General features: G+C 41.7%; 1 protein-coding gene across 1 annotated transcript in view; it reads right to left on the bottom strand.

The window, feature by feature from the left end:
- Positions 1 to 14296, bottom strand: part of tsc22d3 (TSC22 domain family, member 3) — a 31223-nt gene extending 16927 nt beyond the window's left edge. The window contains exon 1 of the mRNA XM_079229024.1: positions 13787 to 14296. Within this exon, the coding sequence (XP_079085150.1) occupies positions 13787 to 14097 (311 nt within the window). The 5' untranslated portion in view covers positions 14098 to 14296. The remainder of the gene's footprint in view (positions 1 to 13786) is intronic.
- Between the last annotated feature and the right edge of the window lie 554 nt (positions 14297 to 14850).

Raw genomic sequence — 14850 nt, 5'->3', positions numbered from 1 at the left:
AATCCGCAAAACGCTTTGGCCCATTCCATCTCGTGTGTGAGGAAAATGCTGCCGCACATGATGTGGTGAAAACCTCAGAAAAACACTGTTATGTTAAAACACCAAATTAGAAGGTTCAGCATTTTACTTGGAAGCAACAATATCATGGACACTATCATTAAGCATTGTGCTCTAAAGATGAGTCACTGTTAGACATGCCAGATATAAAAAGCACCTGTGTTTATACGACGACACATCTCAGAGCTGCTCCCGTGGGATGGTGTTCAGGAGCAACAGTGCAGACATCTGCAAAACGTGTTAGCCTCTTATCATGGTTCGACATTATAAGCTGAATCTAAGTCTTTAATCTGTCCCACTGCACGTCTCTTTGTGTTGGTGACAGCAGGTGCCACTGACTGTTTGGACTGCAGGGCAATGTAAAATACATCACATAAAGTTACTATGTGAACATTTCACCAATATGTTCAGGCCTTGGCTAAACTTATCTGCTTGAATGACATTTAAATGTCAGTTAAGATGGTGACATGGGGGAAAATGAGAGTCTCACCTCAAAAGACAGGCCCCGGGAGAGGCGCTTAGCGAGGCTGCTGTCAATGCAATGGCCTAGATATTAATGCACTCAAAGGGAGAAGTGCTGCCTTGTCTGAATCTGATATGTCCTTCTAAGTATTTGAATATCAAGGAGGAGGTATCCGGCTTGTCTTTCAGTTTTTATTCTTTCATACCCCTTGCTAGCTGTAAAAAAATAACCGCAAGGGACTGATGATAAAATCATGGAAAAAGCATTGAAGTCAGGGTTTTGCCAACACTTCCACACTGTTGCGACTGTCTGTGTCTTATGCAACCTCGGGTGAGAAAAGGACTCTCAGCCAGCAGACCCACACATTATTCATGGTTGGATGTTCAGAACATTCGCCTATTGATCGCTCCAAAGAGGGTCCTCATCACTATGTTACTTGGCGCAGGCACCTATGTGCGAGACTGCATGAGCATTCTAAACCAATGCATCATGTGGGATGTACTTTCATAACTTTGCCTGCCATTGCTTGTTTAATTTATACATGTAGGAAAGTGGTTTTTAAATACCAGCCCTACATTTTCTCTAAATTAGGTTTACTTTGATTGATATGCTTTTCTTGACTTTTTTGCTTGCAGTTAGGCAATTTATATCAGATGTGTTACAACCTCAATCTCGAAGCAGCTATATGCTAAATAAGATACAACAGTTGTTTAAACTTAACATTCTAGCCCAGCGATCCTTACAACCATATTCAAAAGAGGCAAAGTTGTGCAACAGCATTATCCAGTATGTGCACTGTTTCCCTCCTTCGCACCGGGACCCAGCATATTTTAGAGAAGCCTAAGACAAAGCTGCGTTTAAATTATGCTAAACAAGCCTGGGGATGATGCATCAGTTAAAACACTGGGGTCATGCAGAGCAAGTGTGTGGAGCTGACAGATGGAAATATTTAGAAGTAGTCATGTTCCTCACAGATGATTATAATTTTGTGTCAAATTCCTGCAGATGTGAACTAGCACTTTAGCACCGTGGAAATGATTCATATGGGAACTGCTCCTTAAATAGCGCTCCAAATTAAAAAGGTGGTTTCTTTTGTGGATATAACTCACTTGTTGCTTATTGTGTTCTTTGAAATTGAATCTGCGCCTCTAGAAACTCTATTTTCTTGACTTGTTAAGGGTGACCTGAGCACCGAGCTGTAACGTTTTAGTTCAATAGGGGTGTCAACTGTCTTGCTCCACAGCTCAAGCTCTTCTCCTAAAGTGAGAAAACCTCCTGACCCCACATAACTTCCACATCTTTGGCTCGCAAGTACTGAAAGGTTGTAATGTTGAGTATTACATAAATTCCCCTTTTTTCTTTCTCTCTCGCGGTGCAGGCTGCACTTCCCCTTATATGACACCTTTGTGTGCATTGCAGGCCCCTGAAAGACTTGTCAGGGACATGGATGGAGGCCTGGATGGAATCTGTGTGTGCGTGTGCGTGTGTGTGTTGGCGAGTATATTCACAAGAGTCGGCGAGAAACAGTTGGGAGGAATACACAAAGAAAGGGAGGGGAAAAGAGTTTCAGCATTCGTCAACATTCCTCCCAGAGACCCAGAGTTTCTTGGCATTTGCCTTGCTGGTTCCTAAGCCCAGCATCTATTACTCTACTGCAGAAACATCTACACGCTTTCAGAGGGTCGTTGTTTAGCCTAAACCCAGACTGTGTAAACACCACAGCATGCAAACATAATGATGATCTGTGACTGCTCTCCATGACACCATACTGGAAGGAATGCAGAAAGAGGTCATTTAATGTCACTGTGAATTGCTCCTAGTGATGGCACAGGGGATGGCAGGGGAAAATGGCAGGGGATCAGATACGACCGGCCCGGCGCTCTTTGTGGCACAAGTGCTTCTTTTAAACACAACAACACAGAAGGCAGAAGTGAGCTCATGGACAGGATGCATCTTGTTATTTTAGCTCATTTGATTCTGCTAGTCTCTCTGCTGGGGAACAGCCAGAGAAAAAAAAATCACTGAAACTTGGAACATGCGTTTATTTTTCTCTTCTCTGTCTCGCAGGCTTTTGTCTGCCAGAAAGGCGTCCACAGAGAGAAAGAGAGAGAAGAGCTTTGCAGAACAGCTCCACCTTTTCAGCCTGCCACTGGGACCAAACTGGTCCTTAAACCAGCAAACCTCTCCCTTTTTCTTTTGAGGTCATAGGGCGCAGAACTGATTTGATGTTAAGAGCCATATTTGTAATTTGTTCATGGTGATCTACCATGATAACTGCATTGCCATCCCGGAAGAAAATTGTTACATTTGGAACTCTCTGCTGCATTGCATTTTCCAATTGTTGTTCTTTTTTTCTGAGCCCTTCTCCAGTTTTGCAGAAACGCTTGAAGCCAATGAGAGTTTGGAAATGTTGACGCAACCATAACAAACCATATTCATTACACAAGTCAGAGTTTGATTATGGTTCATTTGGATGTGCCTGTCATTTGTTTGTTTTTTAAAAGCATGTATAATGTTAACTGTAACTCAGACTGGCAGTTATATTACATTTTTTGGATTTGGCAAGGGTGGTTATTGCATACCTTGATTCATCTGATGAAATGAACTCATTGCACCAGGGCGTGAGCAGGTTGCCTAAAATGTTCTGCTCCCAGCTAGACAGCTGTGTGAAGTCTCTCGCTTGTTTGTTTTTTCTTATCCTCTCAATGTTGTGCAAAAGCCCAATTTAATGATGCAATTATGGATGACAGTACAGCACAGGAGTTCACAGGCATGGCAGGGGGTAGTTGAGGTGACATGTGTTGAAACACCAGGCAGGTGCTGGAGATTAAATTAGGGATATGACCGTGTGATGGGAAGCAGATGTCAGAAACTCCATTATAAATCCAATTACACATTTACTTTTAGACACCCACGTTACATAATTGTTTAACTGGCCGAAAGAACATAATGCTGCTTAAGTGAGTTTGACATATGCTCCCTGTGTTAATGCTCCTTAGGACCAAACGCATTACCCTTTGCCCATTGCAGAATGAGAGAGTCATGTCTGGGGAACTTTAATGTCTCTTCTTCTCTGTTAGATTACACATCCACCCAAAGAGCTCAGAAGTGTTTACTGCCCACAGAAGCACAGCATGTTGCCAAACTGCAGATGTTCAGTAACTTGCGAGTGTCTTAGTGCTGTAACCTTTCCTGTGTTCTGGAAAGCATGTCCTCATGACCTGCAGACGCTCTGAGAAGTAATTGTTTTCTTTGCCAGACACAATGAGCCCTTCCCAGGAATGGACTGTGGCAACACCGTAGCTAAAGTATGTCTAATAGTAGCTATGTGCCCTGCAGGGGAAAACACATCCGTGTTTGTGTGGCTGTGTGTGTGTGCACACTCATGGATATTTGATAAGGCTGCTTCAAACTGAGAAAAGATGATTTCTGACGGGCTTTCTAATTTCCATGGAGTTTAGTCCCTTTCTATTGTGCATGTGTGTAACTATGTGTGTGTGTGTGTGTGTGTGTGTGTGTGTGTGTGTGTGTGTGTGTGTGTGTGTGTGTGTGTGTGTGTGTGTGTGTGTGTGTGTGTGTGTGTGTACACCCAGGGTACATAATGTACCCAACCTGCGTGTGAATAGTGCCCAGGGTGAATAAGATAGGCTAATGATAGGCCTGGCTCAGTCCCACTCCACAAAAGCACTGTCTGGCTGCATTGTGTAGCAGACTATTGTGGGAAAAGAAAGACTGACAACAGCATTTGGGATTAAAAAACAGGCATCCAGAGAGAAACATATGGAATAAGCATCAGAATTAATCTGAAATGAAGTCTGCCTGTACTTACTAGAAAAGAAGGAAAATATATTGTTGAGTTTTAGCAAAAACTATCTCACTTTATATTGTGCAGATGGTGGATGAATGGCTTCTTCCCTGCAAATCTGGACATGAGAAACATTTGTTTCCACTCCAGATCTACTGTTCCTCACCTCAGACAAACTTTAACTTGGCCCTCAGCCAGGTGGGTTACCGCGTTCTCACTTGAGAGTAAGAAAATGTCAGAGTGGGAAACCCAAACCTTCCCATTGAAAATAGCACAGAATGAAAATGTTAGTGCCCTCCAACCAGTAGCTTGTAGCGCTCAGCCTGGGTGGTAAAGAGCGTGCAACTCTCCATTATTTCAGCTTCCCTGCATCTACCCCATGAACTATACGAGAGATACACATATTGTCCATTGCCTCTCTGAAGGTGCAGGTTGTCGAGTGCGAGCTGCAGTCTGATAAAAAGAGCAAACATCAGTGCACTAACTCCTAATAATAAGTGTTATGCAAGCTGTACTACTGTCTATTGCCTTGTGTAATTATCACATATTGCTGTTTGGCACTATAACTCAGGGCTGTGTGTGTTTGTGTTGGAGTGTGTGTGATGCAAGTGTTGACAGGCTGCCTTATTATCTAGATAGGCGCCGTAGCCATGGTCCAAAGAGATAAGGCCGCTAGCACAAGCCATGGTCACTCCAACTCCCCGCCCATCCCTCAGACTTATATAAGTCCAATAGAACAACTGAGATGGAGAAAGACTGAAGAGGAAGAAAGACAGAGAGAGGGAGGAAAACATAAGGACAGAAGCAAGAGATGTGGAAAAGACTTAGAGCGTTGCACAAGCATGAAGCATGGAAGGAGAAGAAAGGGTTTAATGGATGGGTGGTACTGCTTCACTCTTTTGAAGTATTTGTGGAATTAAAAAGAAAATAATCCTTCCTACTTTTCATTGTTCTGAAATATTGCCCAATTTGCACTTTCTAAAGATGTCTGCACTCAACTGTGCTGTTATTTAGTCTTCATACTTATTTTGCATGGACTTGCATCAAGAATTCGTCGTTATTTTTTTTTAAGTCATGTTTATGTGGCCAGGCCTTATGAGCCTCAAGGGCTTCGGTACAAATACATTTTTACATAAACCACAACATTATTCTGGACACATTTTGCTCCATGACCACAACACAAAGAACCCAGTATTACCTTGGCACTTGGCAGTTGGACATTTATGATTTAGAACTACAGCATGATAACAATCATGAAATAGGCATTAAGCAATAACATGACCCTTTTATTTTTCCCTCACATTTAATTATTGTTGTTTCAAGTTTGTTTTAGGTTTTTAAGATGTTTTAAGTGTGTATTAGATTCCTACAGTAAGCAATGAGTTCATTCTTGCTGATCAAAGCACCTGATCCAACATGTTTCCTGTGTTTTTGTCAACATTACTTCTTGACTCTTTTTGCTATGATTAAATTGTGACATATTGTATAGAGGTAAATCCTTTCTGTACTTCATTTCATATCACATGTTGAAGATTTGACCCGACTTGAGATGGCAAACGGTATGAGTTACTTATGGATTTCTAATCCACCTCTGGTAAGTACAGTACTGCATCTCTACTCCGTCTCCCAGGACAAAAGAGCTTAGCTGGATTCTGCTGTGGTGACGTGTCAACAACAGCATGAATCTGTGGGTCACCTTTGTGTGTGTGTGTGTGTGTGTGTGTGTGTGTGTGTGTGTGTGTGTGTGTGTGTGTGTGTGTGTGTGTGTGTGTATGTGTGTTGCTCATGTCCTCCAGATGGACAGATAAGTTACTCATTCCTGACCCTTGCAGAGTGTCAATGGGGAACAGTATTGTTTGATTAAAGGATTAAAGGATAATTGCTATCACTGTCTCTATGGTCTTTCTAACTATAGAGTGGATCTAAATAGTCACTGTCAACCATTTCCATGAAAAGCCCAAAACCAACAAATCCATTAGTCCATATTTCACTGTGCTGTCAGCATAATGCCCATTTGTTCATATGGAAAACATTTAAAAACAGCTGATGAATATTCAGGTACATTACAAAGTACTTAATCACTTAAAAATGTATAAAACATTTATAAATGTTTGAAGTATTTCCTTTATACAGGTGGGCAATGTAGTTCTTAGCAAAAATGTTTCTCAAACAAGAGTATGTGGTGTATTTTTGGGGACTATTTTCAGGCAAGGATTTACAGCAGTAGAAAAATGTATGTGATAATTTCCAAATAAACTACAGTGGAGCCCTATGGCACGGAGGATTAGCTATATCAGGTTTTAGTAACACAAATAATACTTGTAATAGGATCACTTCATTCTTGTTGTTTTTTCATGGGATTAGTTGACAAAACAAATATTTAATATACTAGTATTATACTAGTATTAGATTATCTGTCAAAACACTTTATGCAACTTGCTAGAGATCTGATGGGTCTGTTGTATTGTGTAAAACAACAAAGTAACATAACTCTATTAAAGCGGGGGGTTTCTGATTCTTACAAACATCATATCAAAGGTGATTTACATGGAGAGAAACTTTTGCAGCAATCAAAGTAAAGTGCACATGCAGAAAGAGATAATGATAGTGACTGCAATCTGATGAGCAAATGATGTTAATTGTGTTGAACCATAGCAGTGTTGGTTAAGATATGCGGGGCTGTGCACAGGAGGTTGCATCGACCGGCGGTCCAGGGCGTGTCGTGGAGTTCCCAGTTGACACACTGATCTGTCTGCTGAAGTGGTGGCTGTGTGTTTGGACAAACCTGCCTCCAAAAGATTACGTTCCCAAGCAACACAATCGCATTGTGAATTACTATCGGGGGAAATGCGTGTTGTTGTGGATTACATTTGCTTTTGATATATTACAAATACATTTGGTGCCACAGCACAGGGTTTCCGATCAGGAAACGGCTGGACGTGCCCCGTGTGAACAAAATACTTTTTCATTAAGATAATCAAGTTGCGTTTTTGATTTGTTTGTTTTGATTTTGTAGTATTTTTAAGCCAAAGCATGTTTGTTTTTTTACTAAAAATTTGTTGGTGTTTGAAGCGGTTTTAAAACTGCAACCATTCAAATACATTCCCCTTGAAACGGAATTGAGAGTGCAGTTTAGTTGTATGGGAATGTCATTTTGTCAGAGAGTTGGTTTGGACGTTAACGGACACATGATAAACTGTGTGCATTCACCAAGAACTTGATCGCCACTTTACAGACAGAAGACTTTGTTGAGTCCAGTCGTGGAGCACTGTAGAGAACCCACACATACACACAAGTACACATACACCCGCACACAAACCATCCAACAGTGGTTTCAGGCATCTCCTGGCACGGCACCAAGAGCCGCCTATTCACACAAGCTCAACACAACAAGGCTGTAACTCAAGAGGTCCATTAAAAAGTCATTATTGTACATCCCTCTTTAAATTGTTCCCTCAGTGATAAAATCAAGCACAGAACTGCTTTGCGGGGCAAACACACCTAATACCAACCTGTGCTGTCTCTTTTCAACACACGTGTTCAAAGCCTGTGTTATTGAGGAAACCCATAAAAACATCTGTTAAACAAACACTTATTATAGCTTTTTGCTTCCTGCTGCTCCCTAAAGAATGACTTCCTTTAGCTATAGAACAACGTTGTGACTTTGACCACAAACGTCTGCCGTCTATATATACTGTATATTACAGTTCCACCTAACGTCAACACACTATTCTTAGCAAGTCCTGTCTATGTTTTGTCTTTGCTGGCTGTTTGTCTCCCTCTCTCTCTCCTCCTGTAGCGCTCCCACTCCCTGTTCTGACATTGCTTAGACCTCGCCTTTGTGGCCTCTGTTTGTTCTGGATTGACTCCTAAAGACTTGCCTGGCCATGAATCTGTTCTTCCACCCCGACATCCTTCCCTCTGCCTTCTCACCAGTAATCCCTGTTTTTTTGTTTACATTCACGTCTCCTGCCACCTGCAACCCATGAAGTTGTGTAACTCTCTGCGAACTTCTGTGGGACACGTAGTTTTTCCACACTGGTGCAGATTCACTCTGATCCCTTTGACTGTTCCAGCTTGTAGTATCTTACATATGATAATTCACAGGCAATGGCGCCGTAATTGTGTTGTATGTTTTTGATGAGTGCGGCCGATACTCTGGAGAAGCTTTTCATTATACAGCATTTGTCTGCCAATTTTACAGCAGCAGAGAATACAGAGGAAGCAGTGTTTTGTTTGCCTTATCCTTACATCTTTCCTTCTCTGACTGATTTGTGTGTTTCCATACAGCCACAATGCTATCTGCAGAACAAGCCTAAATACACATTCTTTACACCGGATTTTCAATAACGCTGAAAGCCTATAAAGCATTTGTACACAATACACACATCCAGAGGCGGGATATGAAACTGGGTGCACTATGACCGCTGCACCTTCTCCAAAAGTCTGTCTCACTTTTCTAACAAGCCTTTTATGCAAATGTCTTCCATCGAAAACTGTGCAGGCAGAACTACCCTGTATCTTGACTGATAGGTGATACTCGAATAAGTGTGAACTGCATGTAAATTATTTCAACATGTCACTCGACAGTCGACAAGATAAAGAATGTATAACCTTGTTATCATATTCTATTGGAGAGAACTGATCGACTGTAATGTTCTCATCACGCAATGACGCAGACTGAGATGGAAGTTCTTTTCCTGGGTAACAAAGCTTCTCCAGTCATTTCACAGACTTCATTTTTCTTTTGGGAAATGTTAGGATTATTTAATGCACATGGATTCCTGGATGATTTACACATGGAAAATACACTTTCCATAACCGCAGTGGATGACTAAATGTAGGTCTTAGACTTTCGCAAAGCTATTTTGTGTTTTATACTTGAGTGAAGCTTTAAAGTTCACTGGAGTTTCTGACACAGCTGGATCCTGTCTCCACTCCGTTGTGGGAGGGCCAGGTCATGTTCAGTAGTCAACTAGACCGAAGCCAAAGATCATCTCAGGCCAAAGTGAGGAACTTTTACCACTTTAAGAGGCCTTGGCAACAAAGGAGAATGTAACAACAGAAGATCAAACCTAGTCAGAGGTTGAAACTTCCCGATCAGAATCCTTTCACCAACAATTCAACATACAGAGCACACACTAAGGGACAATCCTGGAAATAATGTCATCCTCACGCATGCCATGCAACTTCTTACCTACACTTGTTATTATTTCCTCCAGGAGACTCTGTATGCTGTGCTTGTCCATCTCTGTTTCTGTCTGTCTGTCCACAGATAATCTTGCATACTGCTAGACCGACCCGTTTTTTTTGTTAATTTATAAATGTATGTTCAAGGACCTCTCTTGATTGCAGAGAGTCACACTTTTTGAAAACACATTTTATTGTCTACATATTTTATGGACTGTTGTACCCCGTCACTGACTGCTGACTCATAAATCTTAACCAGCCGATGGGCCTTTAAATTACACAATTACATGTGTGTATGTATGTGTGTATAACTAGCACTTAGCCAATGACAAACTGGACCGAGCGCTGACTGTTCTTGTGTAGACGGAAACAAATATTGAAAAAAAAAGACTTGACGGATAAAACACCTTACTTGGTGGTTACACCCATGAGACGCAGTTGGCACGCAAACCTGCACAGAGCCGGTGCAGGTTTGTGTATAGATTACAATCTGTTGTGTAAGACATGCGAGTGAAAAACATAGATGACACGTGTGCGGTCTAGACGTGTTTGTGGTTTGTATTCATTCGATTAAACATTACAACAGTGGCTGTTGCGAATACACCCAAAGATCTGCACTCGACTAAATGCATGTTTCTAGTCTTGTCCATGAACCTGGAGGGAGCTCTTCAGGCTGAAGGGTGAACATTTTTCCTCAGCCCTGTCATGTGGTCACATCGGTTGCTGCTGAAGAGAAAAACTCTTTTATGAGGTTTTTGACACTTTGCGACATCGTTTGTGCTGCCGCTAACTTTTTTTTCTTCCCATTTGTATTTTAACTGCTTATTTACTGACTGACTGCAGGCTCTTCACCCCTCTGCACTCTGCCATGCGATGGTGTTTAGTGGCTGCTAAGTACTGACTGACTGCCTGGGGTGAAGGTGTGGATGAGTGCCTCTCTCTTTGCAATTGTAGCTCTCCAAGCCTCAAAGTAAATCAACATATTTTCTCTGGTTTTATCACAGATCTCGTACCGGACTCGGACACCAAACAGGACTCTCTCAGCACATGTTGTCTGTGACCCTCGAATCATTTGCATAACAAGTTTGCTGGCCGCTGCCACTGCCTCTTACTGATATTCAACAAGCCCAAATGATGTCCTGGCATGTTTCCTCGGCCTATGCTGAACCTCTCATTCTGTTAACAAGTGGCAACTGAGAATGATGGCTGCTCGGCAGATTGACCACCCAGGGTGAGTCACAAAATAAACCTCAGCCAGGTTTTCATCGGGAGCCAGGCCCAAACGAAGCATGTAGTAGAAAAATCGATGAACTTGTGCAAACCTCAGCTTAGCAAGGCAGCTTGGTTTTGCTTCAACTGACAGGATTAGACTGCAAGCACATGTGTGAATGAATGAGTGCATTTGTGTTTCTGCATGAAAAAACGTAAAGGGTACACATCAATGTTTAAATCCTGCGAGAAAAGCCTATCCACGAAAGCCACATGATCCGTATCTGTGATTCCCTCTTGAGAAGGGCAGGTTCATGAACAAAGTGTTCAGACTAAAGACTCTGTTTGTCAGGCAAACAGTGGAGCTGGCACAGACAGGTGCATGGCGTGAGTGAACACTGCCTCTGGGCCAGTAATGTCAAAAAAATTGGCACTTACATCCTGACTTTTCTCCCGCCCTAGGAAATGCCAGCCCTGTGTATACTTCTACATTTGAACTGAAGATACATTGTTCACACAATAAGGAGATCAAGATTTTAAATACTGAATATTTGTTTAATTCTCTCTGTGGTTAGTGAAGAAAAGCATGAAGCAAAAAAGTATTGCTGTGTCATTATGAGAAAGTCTGAATAGCAGAGCAGAAAAGAACACTATTACACTTTTAAATACGCCCTGACAGCAACTGAATACACCAAATGCAGTGATTAATAACTCACCTGAACATAAAAAAAGTATAACTTCAGGTCTAAGGACATGTTCAAGTATGGATCTGCAGTCCAAATCCAAAGTTTCTTCAGCCCCTTGTTCTTCACATTCAGTATCATGACACACCCTTGCTAGTGTAAATAGATCAAGAACATTCTGTTCCTTCATTGAATAAAGCAGCTCCAAAGCAACAACAATATCACCTAAACGGTGTCAAATTAAAGAGAATTTAATGAGCTGTTTTGTAAGATGGAAAAATAAAGTGAGTGCTTGCGTGGAAGTTCTCCATATAGCTTGTATGTGATACTTTAATCAGACAGAGTTAAACCCTGCTGTATACTGCAATGTGTTGGGTAGAAACAATTGCTTTTTTCTAACTGCCTAATATTGCACTGATAAGTATGTATCGCTAAAAGCTGCAGAATTAAGTTGAGCCTAGTTCAGGTCTAATCATTGCTGCCATCAGCCCCATCAGTGCTGTTCACAGTCAATGTTTTTACTTCCATTGTACGGTCTTCTAATCATGCAGCATCAATGGTCACTGTAGGATATATGAACAGTCTGTCAAGTATAAAGCAAAGTTAAGGCGGGTTAAACTTTAACTTATTTGTATTTTCTATGGCAGCTTGGCTCCTGGATAACTTTGATAAAACCCTGATAATGACTCTCGCCACAGAACATTGCTGATATGATAACATCTGCAAGTAACTGAATCCATAATAACAAATATCATTATCATGTTCATTCCAGGCACATCTTATCAGGATAAACACCATCACAGATTTTCTTTCTGACCAAATATGTGATTTTACCTGAGATGGGTTACTTATTGGCTGTAAATGTAGATTATTTTTAGAAGGCTTCACATAGCAGCCAATTTTTGTTAGAACATGTTTTAAAACCAAAACAACAATGAAATGTTTCCCATAAAATCCTAATGGAACAATAACTTAGTTGTACGGTATATGCTTTTTATAATGAGGAAAATAAAAGTCTGTCAGTCACTTCTGGTAATAAGATTCCTTCTGTACACCTTCATAAACCAAAAAGAAAACTGCTCTTTTATTGCTAGATTATCATCCAACATTATGTCTGAGATATACACTATGATTCTTTAACACATATCTCTGTTTTACTGACACAAATGACAACAACTTCGGGGTATATGACATTCAAAGAGGTCTCTTACGATGATAACAAGTTTGCTATGTCCCTATAGATCTCTGCATTGTACTGCTCCGATAACTAGACAGACCATAATAATCACAGCTTCTCAAAGTAAACACTGGACAATAACTTCCTGCTCGGGTTCAGGAGTTCAAAACTGTAGCTGACAGGGAAGATGGAAACTGTAATTTGAGGCTGTGATCATTGAACAGAAGCTGCTCAACAAACTGTTCGACTGGCAGAGACGTTCTCTTCCTCAGAAACAGAGCGAGCTGAGCTGCAAACGCTGTTTCATAAACATGACGGATGAAGTGTCATGCTAGTTTTAATTGACCTCTTGCATAAAAAGATCATTTGAATGAATATGACAACAAACTATTTAGAATAACTTTGTGTTTTTGTCCGGCTCTGTTCTCTCATTTGTTGTTTAAAGTTCCTTTACTACTACTTTAACATGTCTTCTTCGGAGTTAAAATATGTCTTATAAGTATTAACACTGTAATGGGTTTTGCTTTAGTGAGGCTATTCAGCTAAAGGACATTAATATATCTGTAATATATCTGTATCATTGTCAGTGTCTTGTTGTGTAACATTAACTATGCTGCATGAAAAGATGTGGATCGCGTAGATGTCAAAAGACAGTATGCTGCATAAATATCTGGACATTGTTGTATGTTTTGAATCCATTTTCAATTTGCGTTCGATGTGAAGTAAGGAAAAGTAAGAAAAACATGAAGAGCTTTTGACATAGATAGCCAAATTCCACCTGACTATCAACATTTAAATCTCACAATGTTGCTCTACACTTTCTTGTGAAGTAATAATGTCAGAAGTTCATTTTGGAACGCAATCAAATTGAACGCCCTTGTCCTATCCTATCCTTAATCCATGACTGTAAACACTTATGTCAGCCTTTTTTAGAAGAAATGCTTATCAGAGAACCCTGATTAGCCACCCTTAGCCATCTGGTACATTTCCGCAAACATGATTCTTAAGCAGCACTTCTATTGTGACCTGATACATGCAGATGCAGAAGTGAAAAGGTGGACTTTGTATTCAATGTTACAAAGAAAAAGAACAACTTTCAGGACAAGTTCAAAGTCCATGTGCGAATGACATAAGCCTCTATATTCAGTTGTGATCTTATCAGATAAGCATGATCCTGTCAGCTAAGCAAACATCAGACATACCTGTGAAAGAAGAGCAGTATGGACAGCATCGTCTGGTCAATGTTGCTGTTGCAGACGCCCTCGTTCAGCAGGAAGCAGGGGTCCCTCACCACAGATTCTAGGGAGTCTTGCCTCATGATGTTGTTCAGCTTGTCCGTGTTCAGATTCTGGTACATCAGCTGGCTGCGGAGCTGGCGGAAGTGATGGACACTGGGGCTTGTAGGGCTTCCTGGCAGGCTGTTGGCCATGGAGTCATCACAGCCATTGGCCAGGTCCAAGCAGCAACTGCAACAGTCCAGGCCGATGGGCGAGCGGCAGTCATCGTCTGACATCTCTTAGGACAGGTGGAGGAAAAGGTGATGAAGGGCAGGTGCAGGAGTCTCAGTAAAGGATTACAGAGACTAAGGTGTATAAAATGAAGCCAAAGTAACTGGCAACACACCAACAAGGTGTTTTCCTCAGCTCAGAGAGACAGACAGGCAGCCTGGGCTGGTCTAGTGTCTCCACTCCGGCACCAGGAAGGCTAAATGGCAGGTTGAGTTCCCCGCTGAGAGGTGCAGTCACGCTGGGCTACTCTGCCTGCTTCTATCCCTGAGTTGCTCCTCCTGTGGCTCTGCTGCGTTTAGCCTTTTGTTCGGGGCAGACGCTGCTGCAATGTGTTGCTACTGTAGCAGGAGAAAGAGTGAACGCCTCACACACACACACACACACACTCACACATACACACTCACTCACTCACGCTGATTCAGCAGGAGTGAGCTTGAAAGCAAAACCCAGAAGCTGCTTATCACTTTTTTTCCCTGCACTTTTTTTTCTTTCTTTGGTTTGTGTGCCTAGAGACCGATGGGGCTGAACAAAATGGGAGGGAGGGAGTCAGAGAGGGAGGGGAAACCCCTTTGATTGGTATAAAGCAGAGCTGTTACATACACTGGGCCCTCCTCTTTTCGGTTTCAGCTTAGCCATGCACACATTTAGGGGAAGGCAGATAGACGGAGAGGGAGTGAAGCTTCAGAGCATACTTGAAACATGTGCAGCTCCGTCGACTCCACCCTACCATGCTGACAGCACAATGAGTGGCTGAGTGA

This window comes from Taurulus bubalis (genome assembly GCF_910589615.1).
Source record: "Taurulus bubalis genome assembly, chromosome: 13".
Classification (NCBI taxonomy): Eukaryota; Metazoa; Chordata; class Actinopteri; order Perciformes; family Cottidae; genus Taurulus; species Taurulus bubalis.
The sequence above is the reverse complement of the archived record's forward strand: the minus strand, read 5'-3'. Positions and strand labels throughout refer to the sequence as shown.